This window comes from Dendropsophus ebraccatus, chromosome 7 (genome assembly GCF_027789765.1).
Source record: "Dendropsophus ebraccatus isolate aDenEbr1 chromosome 7, aDenEbr1.pat, whole genome shotgun sequence".
Taxonomy (NCBI): domain Eukaryota; kingdom Metazoa; phylum Chordata; class Amphibia; order Anura; family Hylidae; genus Dendropsophus; species Dendropsophus ebraccatus.
The window spans coordinates 55,410,013-55,427,479 of record NC_091460.1 but is presented as its reverse complement, the minus strand read 5'-3'; the positions used below and the strand labels follow the sequence as shown (position 1 = coordinate 55,427,479).

The following is a 17,467-nucleotide window of genomic DNA, read 5'->3' as shown; positions in this document are numbered from 1 at the left end:
ACCATATGGTAAATGTGACAAGGTAAACTTATTCTATGGGTCCAATTATGCCACAAGTTTGTGTTGCCATGTTGTGATCCCTATAAAAGAGTTATTACACATACAGAGCTGTGTAACTGAATAATTCCCAATAGTTCCTATATCACTACAGTTCTGGATTCATAACTTACACTACTCAGTACTGTCCTCCGCTTCTGAGGATCTCCAAGACCCACCCAACTGAAAATTAGATTGTGCTAGCAGAGTGCGAAACATTATATAAGGGACAGACCTAGCACTGCCCCTTATGTGTACACATAGCTGGGAATGACATAGGATTTAAGCTACTGTGTATATCAGGAGTTATACATGCACTGTGTCCTGTCCACCTATATAAAACCATTTTAGCTCTAAAGAACCCTGCTCTACAGTACATGCACTTTATCTTATAAACAAAGAACCTTGTTGGTGTTCATTTTGACTTATGTACTGGTGATTTAGGATTCCCCGATAAACATGTAGCTATGCTAAAATACTAGCAACAGAACATTGTCATCATACAGCCGATTTTGGATGCTCTTTCCTAATGCACGCTATGTTGTAGTCTACAGCATTCAGATTTCAGCTATAATTGAAATGAAGGCTTCAAAGAAAAAAAAAATCTTGCTATATGCAACAGCTGTGTTTTTTTTTTTTCCTGTTCATTATCTTATCTATTATCTTAGGTGTTTGCCATGTAGAAATAGTATCCTAGAATTTCCGTATAGAAAAAAAAAAGAAAATCCTCTGACAAGTACCATTAGAGTTTATTAAGGCGTCACTATCCTTATGTTACAACAGGAAGATGTTTTCTCTTTTCTCAAATATATGCAAAATGTAGGAAATGACGGATTGGTAATACAAAAAATAAAACTATAGACAGACTGGAATAGAGACTCAGGCAAGGAAATCATATTGGGGGAGATTTATTGTGCTGTCTTATGGGACGATTCCCTTTCTTCACGTAAAAAAAACAATCCCAGCTCAGCTTTCATCCTGCTCTGGTAACATAAGCTGAGCTGATATGGGAAAACAAGATAAATCTCCTCACTATCTATAAATTGTTATGCAGAGTGGAGGAGCTACTGGGACATCACTCTCAACACTCATATTCCAAATTTCTATGCATTGGGGCTACCTAAAAAGTAGAAGATGTGATCCATTTGGTTTCTTTACAGTCTGAAGCACTGGATGACTTTTTGGCTAACATGCCAAGGCCACATCACTGCTCACCCTCTATTATACCATAGGGCATAACATGTTACAGGGTCACGTCCCCCTCAACATACAATGAATACTGTTTGCCTTGAGTACACCTATAGAACAGCACCATGCTCTTCCTCATAAGGCCTTTGTCTTTCTTTTCTCTATTAAATTCTTCAAGAAGAATTCACCTAATAAATGTGAAAAGAAAACACATAAAAGCTTACTCAATATACCCATAAGTATGCAGATTGGAACAACTAGAATAACAACTATCAAAAGCTATATATCTATATGAAACATTACTCCGCGGGTACTGACTTGACTTGCGGCAATGCTCCATGGGATAAAAAGTATGCAAATACATCCCCAAATGGTTGTCTACTTTTTGGACAACTGCTAAAGGCCCTATTCCACAGAACGATTATCAGGTGTTACGGCCGATAATCGTCCCATGGAATTGACAGCAACGATCAGCCGACATCATTCATATTGGCCGATCGTTGCAGTCGTTTCTTTTTCAACACGTTGAAAAACACGACTGATACAGCAACGATCTGCTGCCGTCGCTCCGTGAAATAGGAGCATTGGCAGCAGACGCTGCTGTATGCTATGGGCTGCCCGGACGATCAGCGATCCCTCGGGCGGCCCCCACCAGACTCACCCGCTCACTGCCGCTGCTTGGAATAGCAGCAGCAGCGAGCGGGGAACAAGGAGCAAACGAGTGCTAATAGCGCTTGTTTGCTCCTGTCAGTCAGCTCGTGGAATAGGGGCTTAACATGCCTATGTATGAAAAAGGTTCCCCATCTGGTGCAACACCTAATAAAAGGGGTTTTCAGTGAAATACTATTGTGCTATTTGCAGGATAAACCATCAATACTTGATAGATGAGGTGCAGGCACCTAGCACTGCAGCTGACAGCTGTTTGGCATCTAATTTAATTTACAAAGAGTCGTATGCAGGTGTCTTCACTCACTGTTGCCAATGTGTTACTAAAGCCTTAGCTCCCAATTAAGTGAGCTACCACCAGTACGCAAAGTACAGAGCCAACTGCTGTCCTGAGACCTGTGTAGTACGGGTGCCACAGCTGATCGGCAGTGGTGCTAGGTATCAGCAACTGATAGCTTATCCTAAGGAGATCTGCTAAACAATCTAGGATGTAAACCCCCCCCAAAAAAGCCATACCAGCTTTGTAAGATGATCGGACCAGAGGACCACTGGCAGTGTACAGGAATCCTAGCTCATTGCCCACTTTTTCCCAGTGCTTAAACTTTTCAGGTGTGACGTATTCTTCAACCTGCAGAAGACGAAAACAAAAAAAAAGGTTACATGTAAACTACAGTTGTGGTAACAACGCATGGTCAGAGGAGCCGCTTAGCCGTCAACATGTCTGGTATATGTTCAATGAAAATCTCCCTGCAATGTGTGGGTGTGCAGTTACCTTGAGATGACGTTTTGTTGGCTGCATGTACTGTCCAAGGGTCAGGCAGTCGACTTCTGCTTCACGTAAAGCTAAAGGATTAAAATACACATGATCAGCTCCATTGTTACCCCGACACAGGACTAGTACAGAGCAGTACCATGTTACTCACCTGTCATGGTGTCATAGACTTGTTCATCTGTCTCTCCTAACCCCAGCATGATGGAGGTTTTTGTTACGATATCAGGACGCACATATTTGGCATGCCTTAGGACACTAACAGATTGCTCAAAGTTGGCTCGAGGGTCGCGGACTTGCCTACAAATATATTGGAATCTAAATGTCATTGTGAGGCCTATAGGTAGCAAGACGACTGCAAGCACATTCAGCCATAAACCACAGTTCCCAACATGCCGAGAGTACATTTATGTACTGTGTTTGCTGCGGATTTGACGCTTTAAAGTAGATGTGATGTTCAATGTTTCAGGTACACTGGTTTACAGAGCATCAAAATCCCAGCACAAATGGCACATGTGGATGTACCTTAAAGGAAACCAATCACGGCAAAAACGTGTGGCATCGTAAAAACGCCAGCCTCTGGGTAACGTCACAGGGCAAGAGCACTTTCAATCACGTCCAGAGGGGTGTGATTACAGCACTGAAAAGCCCAGATGACTACCTGGCCACAATTAGCATACAGCGCGGGATAAAAGTAAGATTGCACATAAATCAAGCAGGGGACGCAGGGTGATGTACCAGCACGTTTCCTTAGCTTTAGGGCCATTTTTGACGTGATTGGTTACGTTCAAAGAGCACCTGTCACAAAATCTGAATACGGCGTGGCCTGCAATCCATTTGCTTCAAGAAGTTTGGATATTCAAGGAGACCACCACGCCAGATTGGTACTGCCCACAACCCTCGCTCTTATCCTATTGGGGTCATGAGCAATACCGACCCAGTGTGGTCGTCTACAATGATACCCAAACTTCCATCAGCCCATGGCCGGACGCTGCCCTGGGTTCAGACGGTTATTTCCATCCATCTTTTTTGCAGTACACCAGCAAAAGGAAGGTCAGAGGGACACTATTTTTGGGCAGTGTTTGGCAATGGTAAGGTTTGGACATGTTTACAGTGGACATCTGGATGTTTCCTTGCATACACAGTAAATCTAGAGGAAACACATGATGTAAACAGGCACTAAGAAGATAATAAGCAAATACTGCAGGATGCTGAATGTCATGTGTGCAAAGAGATTGAGATAAATGAAGTACTACCTCTGTAGTGCTGGGACAGTCTCCACGTTATGGGCATAAACATCAAGACCGGACTGTGCAATGGTTTCTATAGCTTTCTTATCACCATGGAAATCTGGCGTTAGACATTCAATAAGGATTTTGGAATTCCTGAATAAAAAGGTGTTAAAGAAGGGTTATTAAGAAGAGCAAAATAGTAATAAATGACAAAGCTTACACAAATTGTATAACACATAATGAGCCATTAAAACTAAACATATAATACAGCCGATTACTGTGGGATCATATGGGGGGGTCCTGACTATGAATTTAGGGTCCTGCATTAAGTGAACAGTGACCAAGGCATTGCTACACATAACACTACAGTTTTATCAGTAACACACCAATAGCAGAGTAGCATATGAATATGAAGGGTACATTTCATTGGGTTGAGGCAGCAGAGACATTATGCAACATTTGATTTTTCTACACTCTACTTTCACATACCTCTCTTTTAAGAGTGACACCGTCCTTGCAAAGTGTTCAGCTCCTCCGTCTGGAAGATCTACAGAAGAGCAAAACAAAAACCCGAGAAGGCTGTGAGGGGAATAACAGCTATCAAAACATACAAGTACATCTGCATCCCTTACAGCTGGGTTCACACTTTGTATTACTAAGCTGTGGGATCAAATCACAAATGTTTTACTGCGGTTTTGCAATACTGTTATTGTCTGTAAAGATTTTACATGTGCCTAAATAACAAGTTTCACCTGTAAAAAACAGACATTCAATAACTGCCTTGCACAAAAAGTGTTAACCCAGCCTGGGTATAAGGGAGATGAGCACAGAACATGTAGGATCACTTTAAGATCACAGCCCACTGTAATAAACTTCATATCACTAATATAACCATTTGATTAGCTTATACTATGACATTTACCGACTTCTTTTCTGTATTAAGTTATGTACATTAAAATTCCAAATGTTGTATTCACATGGTGTTTGGGATGTACCCACTTTACCCTTGCACGTCAGTGTTACATTCTTTTCCATGGTTAAGAACCTAGAATGTCCGTTAAATGTTTATTCCTATCTTATAAAGAAACAGCATAAGACTAGAATAAGCCAAATGATGGCTGAGGGTTCAACCACTGGGACCCTTGGAGATTATGTGAAAGAAAAAGCTGAATTGCAAGTCTAGGGCTCTGTACCCACTACAGCTGCAAGGCCCCATTTGAGTGGGGGCATGCTACACGACCCTGCGTCCCAGAAGCGTCAGTGTGCAGGAAAATCTTAGAGGGGTGCAGCACTAAACCAGTGCTGCAGAGACCTAATTCTCAGCATCACTGGGGACTCCTGAGGTCAAAGCTCCAAAAATCATAGCATATTCTATCTATATGACTTCCCTTCATGGCTGCACAAAAGTGCTACTTTCATCTTATAAGTCCAATTCATACTTATAAGATAAAAATAGCACTTTCTTCAAGCCATAAAGTCCCATTAAAGGGGTTATCCAGCGCTACAAAAACATGGCCACTTTACCTCCTCTCGTCTCCAGTTCAGGTGTGGTTTGCAATTATGCTCCATTTACTTCAATGGAACTGAGTTTGAAACCCCACCCAATCTGGAGACAAGAAAGGGAAAAGTGGCTATATTTTCGTAGCACTGGATAACCCCTTGTTTCAATTCAATGGTTTTCAATGTGCTAAAATTCTGGAAATACTCCACCTAGTGGCAAGATAAATAAACAGCAGAAAACAATCAATCAATGAAAAAGACTAGAGATGAGCGAATCTACAGTAGAAACAAAGTGTATCGTATTGTTTCTATCAGGATTCAGCTCATAAGGCTGCAGAGCTTTGAAGTCTGCTCCGCTTCCTGCCACTCCTCCCCGGATGTTGGAAAAAGATGGATCCAATCCTGGGAAACCGGGAGACGTTTTTCCAGGACTGGATCCATCTTTTCCCACCATCTGGGAAGGAGTGGCAGGAAGCAGAGCAGACTTCAAAGCCTGCAGCCTGATGAACTAAATCCTGATAGAAACAAAGTGATTCACTTTGTCCCTACTGTAGATTCGCTCATCTCTAAAAAAAGACCCCTTAGTAAAATAAAAGCCTGCAACACTAAAATGGCATAACATTTTATGAAAAATAAAGTCATATCACAAAAACTAGGTAGTCTCATTTACTTAATATCACCTTGAAAAGGTACATTATTTTCCTACATTTGCACTAGGAAATATCCTCCTTTTTATATACCATCTGTAAAGATAAAGTCTAAGACAGGAAATGGATTTTGTTTAATATTTTGTAGCTACTTGTTGTCCTTTAAAAAGTAAAAACCATAATTTTTTTTTATCACATTTTACTTTCTAACAATCAGAAACAAAACTTTCTATCAAACAGGTAAAAGTAAGTGACAGAGCTGGTACAGGGTGTACAGAGCCATCTATATTATGCAGCTAAATACACCTGACATGCACCGCAGTTATATGGCCTATACTAACCATCTCTGTCCACAGACGTCAGGACCACGTAGTCCAGTCCCCATTCTGCTATGGCTTTAGCTGTATTATATGGCTCATCCGGATCAAGAGGGGGAGGTTTTTTAGCTGTTTTCACTGAACAGAAGCGGCAGCCCCTGGTACAAGTGTCTCCCATTAACTGAGAAGAAGAAAATGACTAGTGTGATGAATATAGACTAAGACATCAGAGGGAAATCCTATATTTAAGATCGCTGTCTACAAGTGGAGCTATAGATGTGGCTGTAGCTTTATACCATTACTCACCATGATTGTCGCAGTAGCCGTTCCATATTCTCCACCACCCCAGCACTCTCCAATGTTGGGGCATCTGGCTTCTTCACACACCTATTTCAACAAAGACAGTTATATACAGGCACAAATATGGGGAAGAAAGAACATGACTTATAATTTGGTAACTATATATAGGTTGAAGTGAAATGGTAGAATCCATGGAAATGATTAAATGACCACGCCATTCCATCATTTCCCTGAAGTCAGGGATTTGATCAAATCCCTGACCCCTTTCAGGGAAATGATGGAATGAAAGAGTCGCAGGAGAACCCATGATAGCGCGCCACACCACACCGCACCACAGCAGGTGGACGGCGAAGAGGAGGACCAAGATGGTGCCAAAACTCCTCCCTGGACCTCCCGGCAGGCTTGGCGGCATGAGGGGGAACAGAGCGGCACACCTCCCGGCAAGCATATGGCGGACAAAACCTCCCGGCAGGAATATGACAGGGGAGGGGGAGTAGAGCGACACACTTCCAGGCAGGCATATGGCGACGGGGAGCACAGTGACACACCTCCAGGCAGGCATATGGCGGCAGGGAGGGCGGGGAGCGGAGCAGAGCAGACAGGCTGGGGGAGCAGAGAGGCGATACGGTAAGCATATTCTATGTCGCAAGGGAAATGATAGAATTAATTTCATCATTTTGCCTGAAAGGGGTCAGGGATTAGATCAATTCCCTGATTCCATCATTTCACTGCTATATATATATATATATATATATATATATATATATATATATATATATATTACACATAGATAGATAGATAGATAGATAGATAGATAGATACACACACACTGTATATGCTTACATCTTACATAAAAGCTCATAAGTAAATAGAGATCCTTCTATCTAGAAAACAAAGTTTCACCCAATATGGCAATGAATATTTCACCTTCCCCAAATCCTGAACAGCAAATCTGACTAGTTATAGTGATACAGGAGCAGGGTAGCATCAGTAATGTAGCTTCATCATACTTACAGTGTGAAGATTCAGGTTTCTTAATGTGTTTTTTAATTTATTGTAATTTTTCCCCATCGGAATTTCAGTCTTTGCCCAAGGGGGAAGTCTTAATCTGAAAAGGTAACATATTAATAGCCATGTTTCAGACATCAAATAGTACCTTGCACATTGCTGGTTTAGGCTTCACCACAAAATCTACAACAATAGAATAGTATAATGCTAGTGAAGGAAGTTCCAGAAAACCTTACTCATACACTTTGGGGAAAAGAAAAAATAAATCTGTAGATTGTCAAACTATATTTGCTCACAGGGAGTTTGATTCTTTCTAATTACACCCACTGGCTGGAACAGACCCGTATATGCCTAATACTGAGAGCCCAGTGATTCCACTGTTAGGCTATGTTCACACTACGTGAGAGACAGGCTGTTCCGGATAATCTTTCTGGTCGCAGTGTTCTGATGCGGGCACATCAGCTTGCACCCGCATCAGAACTTCACACAGCACACAATGAAGCTTGCGGCCAGAGCCGCTCGCTTCATTGTGTGAACTGACAATTCACTGAATGTCAGTTCTTTGCGGCGCAGTATGGGATCCCGGCTGGAGCGTATACTATGTGTATACTCTCCGGCCCGGGATCTTATAGCAGATAAGGCAGTGTTCCACACCATACAAACTACAGCTGTTGTTGCCGATGGCAACAACGGACGTACTTTTACGTAGTGTGAACATAGCCTAATACTGTAATGCATGTCAGGTGCAGTCTCTTAAAGGAGTTATCCCAAAATAAAATTGTAACCCCCATTCTTGTGATTAGTGGGGGTCCCATTGGTCAGACCCCACTGATCGCATACTTATCGCCTATACAGTATAGCTGATAATCTATCATCTTGAGAGAATACCTATAAACTCATAGAGGACTCTTTAGACTGAAAGTGTCACTGTCGTGATTTTTTTTTTGTTGCAGAAATCAATAGTCTAGGCGATTTTAAGAAACTTTGTAATTAGGTTTATTAGCCAAAAATGCATTTTTAATGTCCCCCCCCCCCTCCCTGACCCCCCCCCTACCCCCGCATGTTCCCCTCCCCCCTCCCTGACCCCCCCCCCCCTCCTTCCTCTTTTCTTCTTTCTCTCACCTCCCTCATCCTCCCTAATGGGAGGTAGAATTGTGCTCCATCTGCCCCTTCTCTCCTACTCTGTACTTATCTTTCTCCTCTCTTATGGAGTTGTGCTTCGAACAAGTTAACCGCCTAGACGGGCGATTCTGTTACGCTATTGAATTGTATGGTGGACACAAAAGCTCGCATTTCCGTCCTGCGTGGGCGGAATTGTTCCAACATACTGCTTGCTTCGACGAATACCTCGAACTTCTCCTCCCCTGGACTGCTAGCTGTCTGAGGACCCATTATCTGTTGGACTCTGATTGGTCTACCATTACTTTACTACTTTATTACTTTGTTCCTTGTCTGCTATGTTATTGTGACATACCTTTCAATAAAAGCCTGATTTACAAAAAAAAAAAAATGCATTTTTATCATGAAAAAGCAGTTTGAAGCTCTCCCCCCTGTCTTCATTGTTCTCCTATGGAGAGAGCTAAAGGAAAGACCAAAACAGGACAACAGAGAGTTACTCTACAAATACCTCACCCGTTATCTCCTGGGACAGTCACCAGTGACCTGTCTGAGCTCAGATTACAGCTGTCACCCAGCTCCGTGCCTGTAATCCTCTGTTATCTGCTTTCTGCTGCCGGCTAACTCCCTCCTTCCTCCTCCCCCCTCCCCTCTCCCTAGAGCAGACAGGGTACGACTCCTGCAACAAGTCACAATTTTCAGATTTTTTGCAGTGGATGGAAAAGAGGAAGGAGGGGGGGACCTGGGAAAAGGCTTTTTACATGCAGATAATGGCAGATTTGGCTAATAAACCCAATTACAAAGTTTCTTAAAATCGCCTGGACTATTGATTTCTGCAAAAAAAAAAAATAAAATAAAATAATACGACAGTGACTCTTGAGAATAACTGTATCAAACATTAAAGGTCATGACATTAAAGGTAAGTTTACACAGAGAAGTTTATCTAACAGATTTTCCATTCCTGGCTTTGGCTTCCAAAATCTGTCAGAAACAGTAAATCTCTCTGTGTAAACGCAGCATTATGCTACATTTACACGGAGCAATAATTCGCCCGATCGTACAATTAACGATGTCGGAGTAACAGGTTTTTTTTTCATAACAAGACGGTACGCCATATTGTACGGAAATTCGTTTTGCGATCGCTTAAAGCCTCTCTCACACATTGGTTAAATCGGCGAACGAATGTTCACATGGAACGATCTGCGAATTTTTTGCGCACGATCAATGATGATTTGAGAATCTGTTGAAAGATCAATCGTTGATCGTTCGCTGCGTTTACACGTACGATTATCCTTCGAATTCGACCGTTATCGTGCGAATTCGAACGATAATCGTTCCGTGTAAACGCAGCATAATGGTGCGTTTACACAGACAGATTTATCTGACAGATCTTTGAAGCCCAAACCAGGAACAGACTATAAAGAGGTATAAGGTCATAAAGGAAAGACTGGGATCTATCCTCTTTTCAAATCCATTCCTGGCTTTGGCTTCCAAAATCTGTCAGATAAATCTCTGTGTGTAAACGCAGCATAAGGCTAGGAGGTTAGTGAAATTAATCTGATTAATTGGCCATTAGAGTCATTCATGATTCTGTTTTTCATCAGGATAGCAAATTTCATTTTAGCCCCATGAGGCCAATATCATAATATCAGATGAGGAGAGGTAGCCAGGGACCTGGACATTGCCACAGCTGCTCTGCATATCCTCTGCAGCTGAGGTTGTGCAGGCCCAGGCTAGAGCTTCTCCTGTCTCACCACCACCGCAAAGGCTCAGCTGATTGATTGATAGAGCCTTGCCCTCTACACAACTGCCAGGATACCCCAAATTTCTGTACAATTTTAATATCATGGGAGGAAAACTTATTTTATTTAAAATGTTCATATTATAGCATACAGTACATAACAAGAGCTCACAAATAAAGTATTAATACAAGCAAATCGTGTACGGGACATTTCTACCAGAATATATAATGTACATTATTCTTGAGTAATACAACAAATTCAAACAAGAAACAACCCACAAACCTTGACCCTATAAAGGGATAATTCAGGAAGAATTCGAGACTTGGCATCCGCTCCCGATTTTGAGCAACAACATTTTTATACTATATAAAGGCAGCACAATAGCCACTTAAAGGGAATGTGTCATCAGAAGAAGACCTATTGTTTAAATCAAGTTGTTGTGTTAAGCATATCTTTTAAGAATTGTTGGTGATGTTTTTACCAGTTTTCCATTTTTCTATCTATACTATAAAATAATCCTGAGATCTTGCAGTTTTCATTTTCACCACTGGGGCTAAAGCTAAACAGACTTCCTGTTGTGTCTGTGTTAAAAAACACCTCAGACAGGATGGCAGTCTCCATAATAATGTAATATATATATATATATATATATATATATATATATATATATGTAAAAGAGAATTTAGGCTACAAATTCCTGTTAAGTTTTTTAGTGGCAGACACTAGCAGCAATCTGTACAGACTGCTGGTTACTGGCCTCCAGCACTATATAAGATATAGGTTAAGGGTAGCTTCACATGTACCGTATCGCTGCGTATTTATCGCTGCGTATTTGGTCCAATTTTTACATGCGAGTTTTGATTTTCACATGAAAATCATGTGAAGATCAAAACTCGCATGTAAAAAAAATCACACCAAACACACCGCGATAAAAACGCAGCGATAAATACGCAGCGATACAGTACGTGTGAAGGCACCCTAAGTGGGGATGCACTGCCTTTTAACCCCCTGGGCGCACGACAGTAAGCAGTGATCCACACAGATCACTGCTTACTGTGGATTCAGAAAAGACCTTGCCTATAGAGGGCTTCCCATAGATGCGCTAATATAAAGAGGGTTATAGTGTGGTAATATAAAAGGTAAACAGCAGTCCCCGTTCATGTCCCCTGGTTGCTAACATGCAGAGAGAGTAGCAAAGAACAGGATGTTACAATTATTTATTTTCCTGGAATCCATTACCATGCATGTCTGGTTGCTATATCTGCTCACTGTCCTACCTCTCTCCCTTCTGACGCCGCAGGTTGCCCTTATAGTCTGACCACACATTTCTGTCTGTCAGATCCCCAGATATAAAGTCTTGTAGGTCCGGCCCATTATGGATGAGGTCCTTCTTTTCATCTGATATCCCGGCCAGCACTCTGTAAGATGTGTGATACTCTGCCAGCTACAAAACAGAACACCACAGGATTGTAGGCTTTGGGAAGAGATGACGAACCATATTATCATATATAACTTGTATGTTGCAAACACTGAATAAATAGAACCTTTCCAACCAACAGTTCTGGAGACATTTTTTCCCCACACTTTATCTTACCACCTCCAGAAACCCCCAGCGGTCGCCTGTTATCACTGTGCCCCACTATACGGCCAGGTCCACCACAACCATGCATTGGTGGAATAGGTTGGCATTATTAATGAGTCTGGGGGGGGAACTCACAGCAGAACAGGAGATTTAGAGAGAATCTGTCAGCTGTAATTCACAGGTCATACTGCTGACACTGTTAGGCTGGGTTCACACACAGTATTCTTGCTCAGACATTTTGGTCAGTATTTTGAAACCAAAACCAGGAGTGGACTAAAAACACAAAAAGCTATGTTCACACACTGTTGAAATTTAGTGGATGGCCGTCATTTTATGACAAATAATGGCCGTTATTTTATAACAACGGCTGAAGTTTTAAAATAATACCAATTATTTGCCATTAAATAACGGCCATCTACTAAATTTTAAGTGTGTGAACACAGCTTTTTTTGTGTTTTTAGTCCACTCCTGGTTTTGGTTGCATAATACTGACCAAATACTGAGCAAAAGGTACTGTGTGTGAACCCAGCCTAACAGTGTCAGCAGTATGACATGTGAATTACAGCTGACAGATTCTCTCTAAATCTCCTGTTACTGTGAGTTCCCCAGACTCATCAATAATGCCAACCTATTCCACCAACTGTCCTGGTTCCGCCAGTATTCAGCTCCTGGCGTCTGGAGAAATTGGACACAGTCCTAGGGAGTCCTGGAAAACATAGATACAGTCATAGGCTATGTTCACACTACAAAAGTTCCGTGGAAATCATGGCCGTTGTTTCAATGGCTGTGATTTCTACAGAACTTACGTAGTGCTGCAGGCTGAAGGGATCCCGGCCAGAGTGTATACACATAGTATACACTCTGGCTGGGATCCCTAGTGGCGCCGTAGAAAACTGACAGTGAAAACTCTGTCTGTGCACACTATGGAGCGAGCAGCTCCGGCCGCACGCTCCATAGTGTGCTGTGGGGAGTTCTGTTGTGGGCGCGCACGGATGTGCCCGCATCAGAACTCTGTGGCTCTAACGATCATCCTACAGTACCGGCCGGGATGATCTTTTCTAAGACCGGCCAGGTCACGGAACGTCCGGTCTCTTGCGTAATGTGAACATAGTCATAGACTGTATCCATATTTTACTGGTAGCATCCAATTTCTGAATACCAAGTGTTTGGGTTCAGTTTGCTTGACTTACAAATGGCTGGAAGCTGAGTCCCAAGCAGAGCAGGTATGGGAGGGGGAGCAAGGGGTTACAGCTTGTAGCACTTCAAGCGCTTGGGAACCCCTATTTGCGCTGCAGAATAAAAGCATTTCTCTACATCCTGGAAGAACAGCTGGGTATATGAATGGCACCATGTCTCCTTGTCCTGACAGCTGTTAGATTCCATTTAAAGGGGTTTTCCAGCAAAAATGTTTTTCTTTCAAATCAACGGGTTACAGAAAGTGCCAGATACGTAATTTACTTCCATTTAAAAATGTCCAGTCTTTCAGTACTTATCAGCTGCTGTATGTCCTTCCAGCAGAACAGTAACATTCTGACTGGTGATTTAAGATTTGAGATAACATTACATCCTCTGTGCTGCTGTGAGGACCTTGAGATAACATTACATCCTCTGTGCTGCTGTGGGCACCTTGAGATCACCTGTGATGACATTACATCCTCTGTGCTGCTGTGAGCACCTTGAGATCACCTGTGATGACATTACATCCTCTGTGCTGCTGTGAGCACCTTGAGATCACCTGTGATGACATTACATCCTCTGTGCTGCTGTGAGGACCTTGAGATCACCTGTGAGGACATTACATCCTCTGTGCTGCTGTGAGCACCTTGAGATCACCTGTGATGACATTACATCCTCTGTGCTGCTGTGAGGACCTTGAGATCACCTGTGAGGACATTACATCCTCTGTGCTGCTGTGAGCACCTTGAGATAACCTGTGAGGATATTACATCCTCTGTGCTGCTGTGAGCACCTTGAGATCACATGTTATGACATTACATCCTCTGTGCTGCTGTAAGCACCTTGAGATCGCCTGTGAGGACATTACATCCTCTGTGCTGCTGTGAGCACCTTGAGATAACATTACATCCTCTGTGCTGCTGTGAGCACCTTGAGATAACATTACATCCTCTGTGCTGCTGTGAGCACCTTGAAGTCACCTGTGATGACATTACATCCTCTGTGCTGCTGTGAGCACCTTGAGATCACCTGTGATGACATTACATCCTCTGTGCTGCTGTGAGGACCTTGAGATCACCTGTGAGGACATTACATCCTCTGTGCTGCTGTGAGCACCTTGAGATCACCTGTGATGACATTACATCCTCTGTGCTGCTGTGAGGACCTTGAGATCACCTGTGAGGACATTACATCCTCTGTGCTGCTGTGAGCACCTTGAGATAACCTGTGAGGATATTACATCCTCTGTGCTGCTGTGAGCACCTTGAGATCACATGTTATGACATTACATCCTCTGTGCTGCTGTAAGCACCTTGAGATCGCCTGTGAGGACATTACATCCTCTGTGCTGCTGTGAGCACCTTGAGATAACATTACATCCTCTGTGCTGCTGTGAGCACCTTGAGATAACATTACATCCTCTGTGCTGCTGTGAGCACCTTGAAGTCACCTGTGATGACATTACATCCTCTGTGCTGCTGTGAGCACCTTGAGATAACATTACATCCTCTGTGCTGCTGTGAGCACCTTGAGATCACCTGTGATGACATTACATCCTCTGTGCTGCTGTGAGCACCTTGAGATCACATCCTCTGTGCTGCTGTGAGCACCTTGATATCCCACTATATCCTATATGGATGCACATACACAAACACAATAGTCAATGTTACTATGGCGACAGTCCCTAACCCCCATGTTGAGTATCTGCACACACAGTGTATGAAAGGAACCTGTACGCAGGTGGATGAGTGCAGCGTGTATACAGCTGTATATAGAGGACATAACATACACCACACTGTATACATGACAGGTGCAGTGAGGGCACATAGAGAGCTCACCCCTGAGAGACGCAGCAGCTCTGCCCCCCTCTTCACTCCGATCAGCCGCATCTTACTCCATACACTGCGCCCGCCCGGGGGAGCAGGACTCTACAGGACCTCCAAGTGGCTAAAGGACCTGTGGTGACGTCACTCCCATGTGACCAGCTTCTTGTGTGGGCGGGGCTTTCCTCAGGCTGCCTGTTCCGGGACACAGAGCAGTAGTTAGTGTGGACTTGATTGACAGACAGTCTTGCTGTGTCCTGGACTGCTGGATTGCGATGTTCTGCAGGGACTGGCTGCGCTGTGAGGCCCCTTCTCACACATCAGTTAATTGTCAAACTACAATTCCCATCATGCCTCATGCCAACACTTTAGTAGGACACCTGTGCTATAGAGCAGGGTTTCTCAACCTGCAGTACGCCGGACAGGGGAAAAAATAAACTTTTGCTTTAGGTGCCGGGACACTGCTATCACTCAGCAATGTCCCGGCACCAGTCATTGCTGAAGCGCTCTCCTTCCCCCAGCAGCAGCAGCAGCTCACCAGCGTGCCGCTAGAGGAAGGAAGGAGACAGCACAGGGTGCCCCCATCTGTCCATCCCTCCTGCCCCAGAACCTTCACCTACAGGGGGCGCCAGCGGCTATCCCGGAGCCCGCAGCTACATCCCCCTCACCCCCGGAACCCGCGCGGACCCCGGCGCAGATACAGCCCCCCCACCCCAGGTGGACCCCAGCTCCCCCAGTTACCAGGACCCCTCCTCCTGAACCCTTGCCAACAGAGGCCGACCTCACTGCTGGGCTGACTGGCTGAATAAGACAGGTGAGTATAAAGGTTTTTTTTTGTGGCTAGGCACATTATTATGGGGGACATTACTATGGGGCACATTAGTATGGGGACATTACTATGGAAGACATTACTATGGGGGACATTACTATGGGGGACGTTACTATGGAGGACGTTACTATGGGGACATTACTATGGGGACATTGCTATGGGGACATTACTATGGGGGCATTACTATTGGGACATTACTATGGGGACGTTACAGGGGACATTACTATGGGGGCATTACTATTGGGACATTACTATGGGGGCATTACTATGGGGACATTACTATTGGGACATTACTATGGGGACGTTACAGGGGACATTACTATGGGGACGTTACTATGGGGGCATTACAGGGGATGTTACTATGGGGGCACAAGCAAGGAAGATAAGAAATCTCTCACCGATGCTGTAGTCCTAAGCGGTTTATTTCAAAACATCAACACAGGGAGGGGTAGAGATGGCACAGGTGCGGGAGCGTCTCTGCTAACAATAGTTTCACGCTGAAGCGCTTTCTCAAGTTCAGAGTACGTCACAGGTAAAGAGGGAGTGTCTTATATACATCAGGTGTGAGCAATAGTGCACCCAAAATATTAACAGTGAAAAAGAAAGAAACAAGTAATATATACACATATTGCATACTCTTACAGAAAAACGCTCCAGTCATTTCTCTCATTGAGCCCCAAAGGGCCGGTCGTATCCAACATACAGTAGATATCCATATAGCTTCCTGTCTGAGGAGGTGCTGATGTCTATCATCTCCCCTTTCATTGCTATCTACTTTTTCCAAACCTAGGAATTGCAGGCAATTAGTTTCACCTTTGTGGCGGTGTTCACATGATCAATGAGTCGGGGGACACCTCTCCCCGTCCTCACTGAGTAAACATGTTCCTTATACTGCCTCCACATCAGTCTTTTAGTTTTGCCTACGTAAAACCTACTGCATGGGCATATAATAGCATAGACAGTGAAAGATGTTCTGCATGTAATGAGACATGACACATGACACTCTTTGCCATTAAGAGTGATGCATTCAGTAGGGAGTAACTGAGGGCAATATTTACATGTCCCGCATTTCCTGTTGCCTTTAAGTGGTGTTCATGTGAACCATTCTTTAGTTTTTCTTTTAATTTTGTTGGTATTCAAGACGTCCCCAATAGTGCGGTTTTTCCTAAATGTAATTAGGGGACCGGCTGCTGCTACCTTACCAACGTCATCATCCTGCTCTAAATGTGCCAGTATTTGTGAATACTGTTGGCAATGACTCTGTTTAAAGAGAAATTTTGGAAGGCGAACGTAAACCTTTTTGCATCGTTACTTGTAGATACTTTAGGCATTAATAAATCAGATCTTGATAAATTTTCAGCTTTTCTTCTAGCTTTTTTTACCACATCTACTGGGTATTTTCTAGCTAGTAGTCTTTGTTCAAGTTCATGAGCCTGTTGATTGAATATTTCAGAGGTGTTATTGATGGGGGCAGGGCAGGGTACATACATACAGGGGGTAACCCACATTTCTGCTCACTTTACTGGGCATGACACC

General features: G+C 43.4%; 1 protein-coding gene across 1 annotated transcript; it reads right to left on the bottom strand.

The window, feature by feature from the left end:
* Nucleotides 1-766: 766 nt before the first annotated feature.
* LIAS (lipoic acid synthetase) lies at nt 767-15,262 on the bottom strand. The gene is made up of 11 exons (XM_069977538.1): nt 15,118-15,262; nt 11,799-11,965; nt 7,670-7,763; nt 6,662-6,742; nt 6,380-6,536; nt 4,381-4,438; nt 3,916-4,044; nt 2,814-2,959; nt 2,663-2,733; nt 2,407-2,518; nt 767-1,412 (listed from the first exon to the last, which is right to left on the bottom strand). The coding sequence occupies exons 1-11, from the start codon at nt 15,166-15,168 to the stop codon at nt 1,360-1,362; spliced, it is 1,119 nt and encodes a 372-aa protein (XP_069833639.1). The 5' UTR covers nt 15,169-15,262; the 3' UTR covers nt 767-1,359.
* Nucleotides 15,263-17,467: the final 2,205 nt, after the last annotated feature.

What these genes read in the sequence shown, in the direction of transcription:
- LIAS (XM_069977538.1), bottom strand. Translation starts at nt 15,168, where the DNA reads ATGCGGCTGATCGGAGTGAAGAGGGGGGCAGAGCTGCTGCGTCTCTCA. An exon ending in GAAACCTGAATCTTCACACT is followed by an intron (nt 6,743 to 7,669) that starts GTAAGTATGATG and finishes TTGTTGAAATAG; the next exon opens with GTGTGTGAAGAAGCCAGATG. An exon ending in AGTCTATGACACCATGACAG is followed by an intron (nt 2,734 to 2,813) that starts GTGAGTAACATG and finishes TTAATCCTTTAG; the next exon opens with CTTTACGTGAAGCAGAAGTC.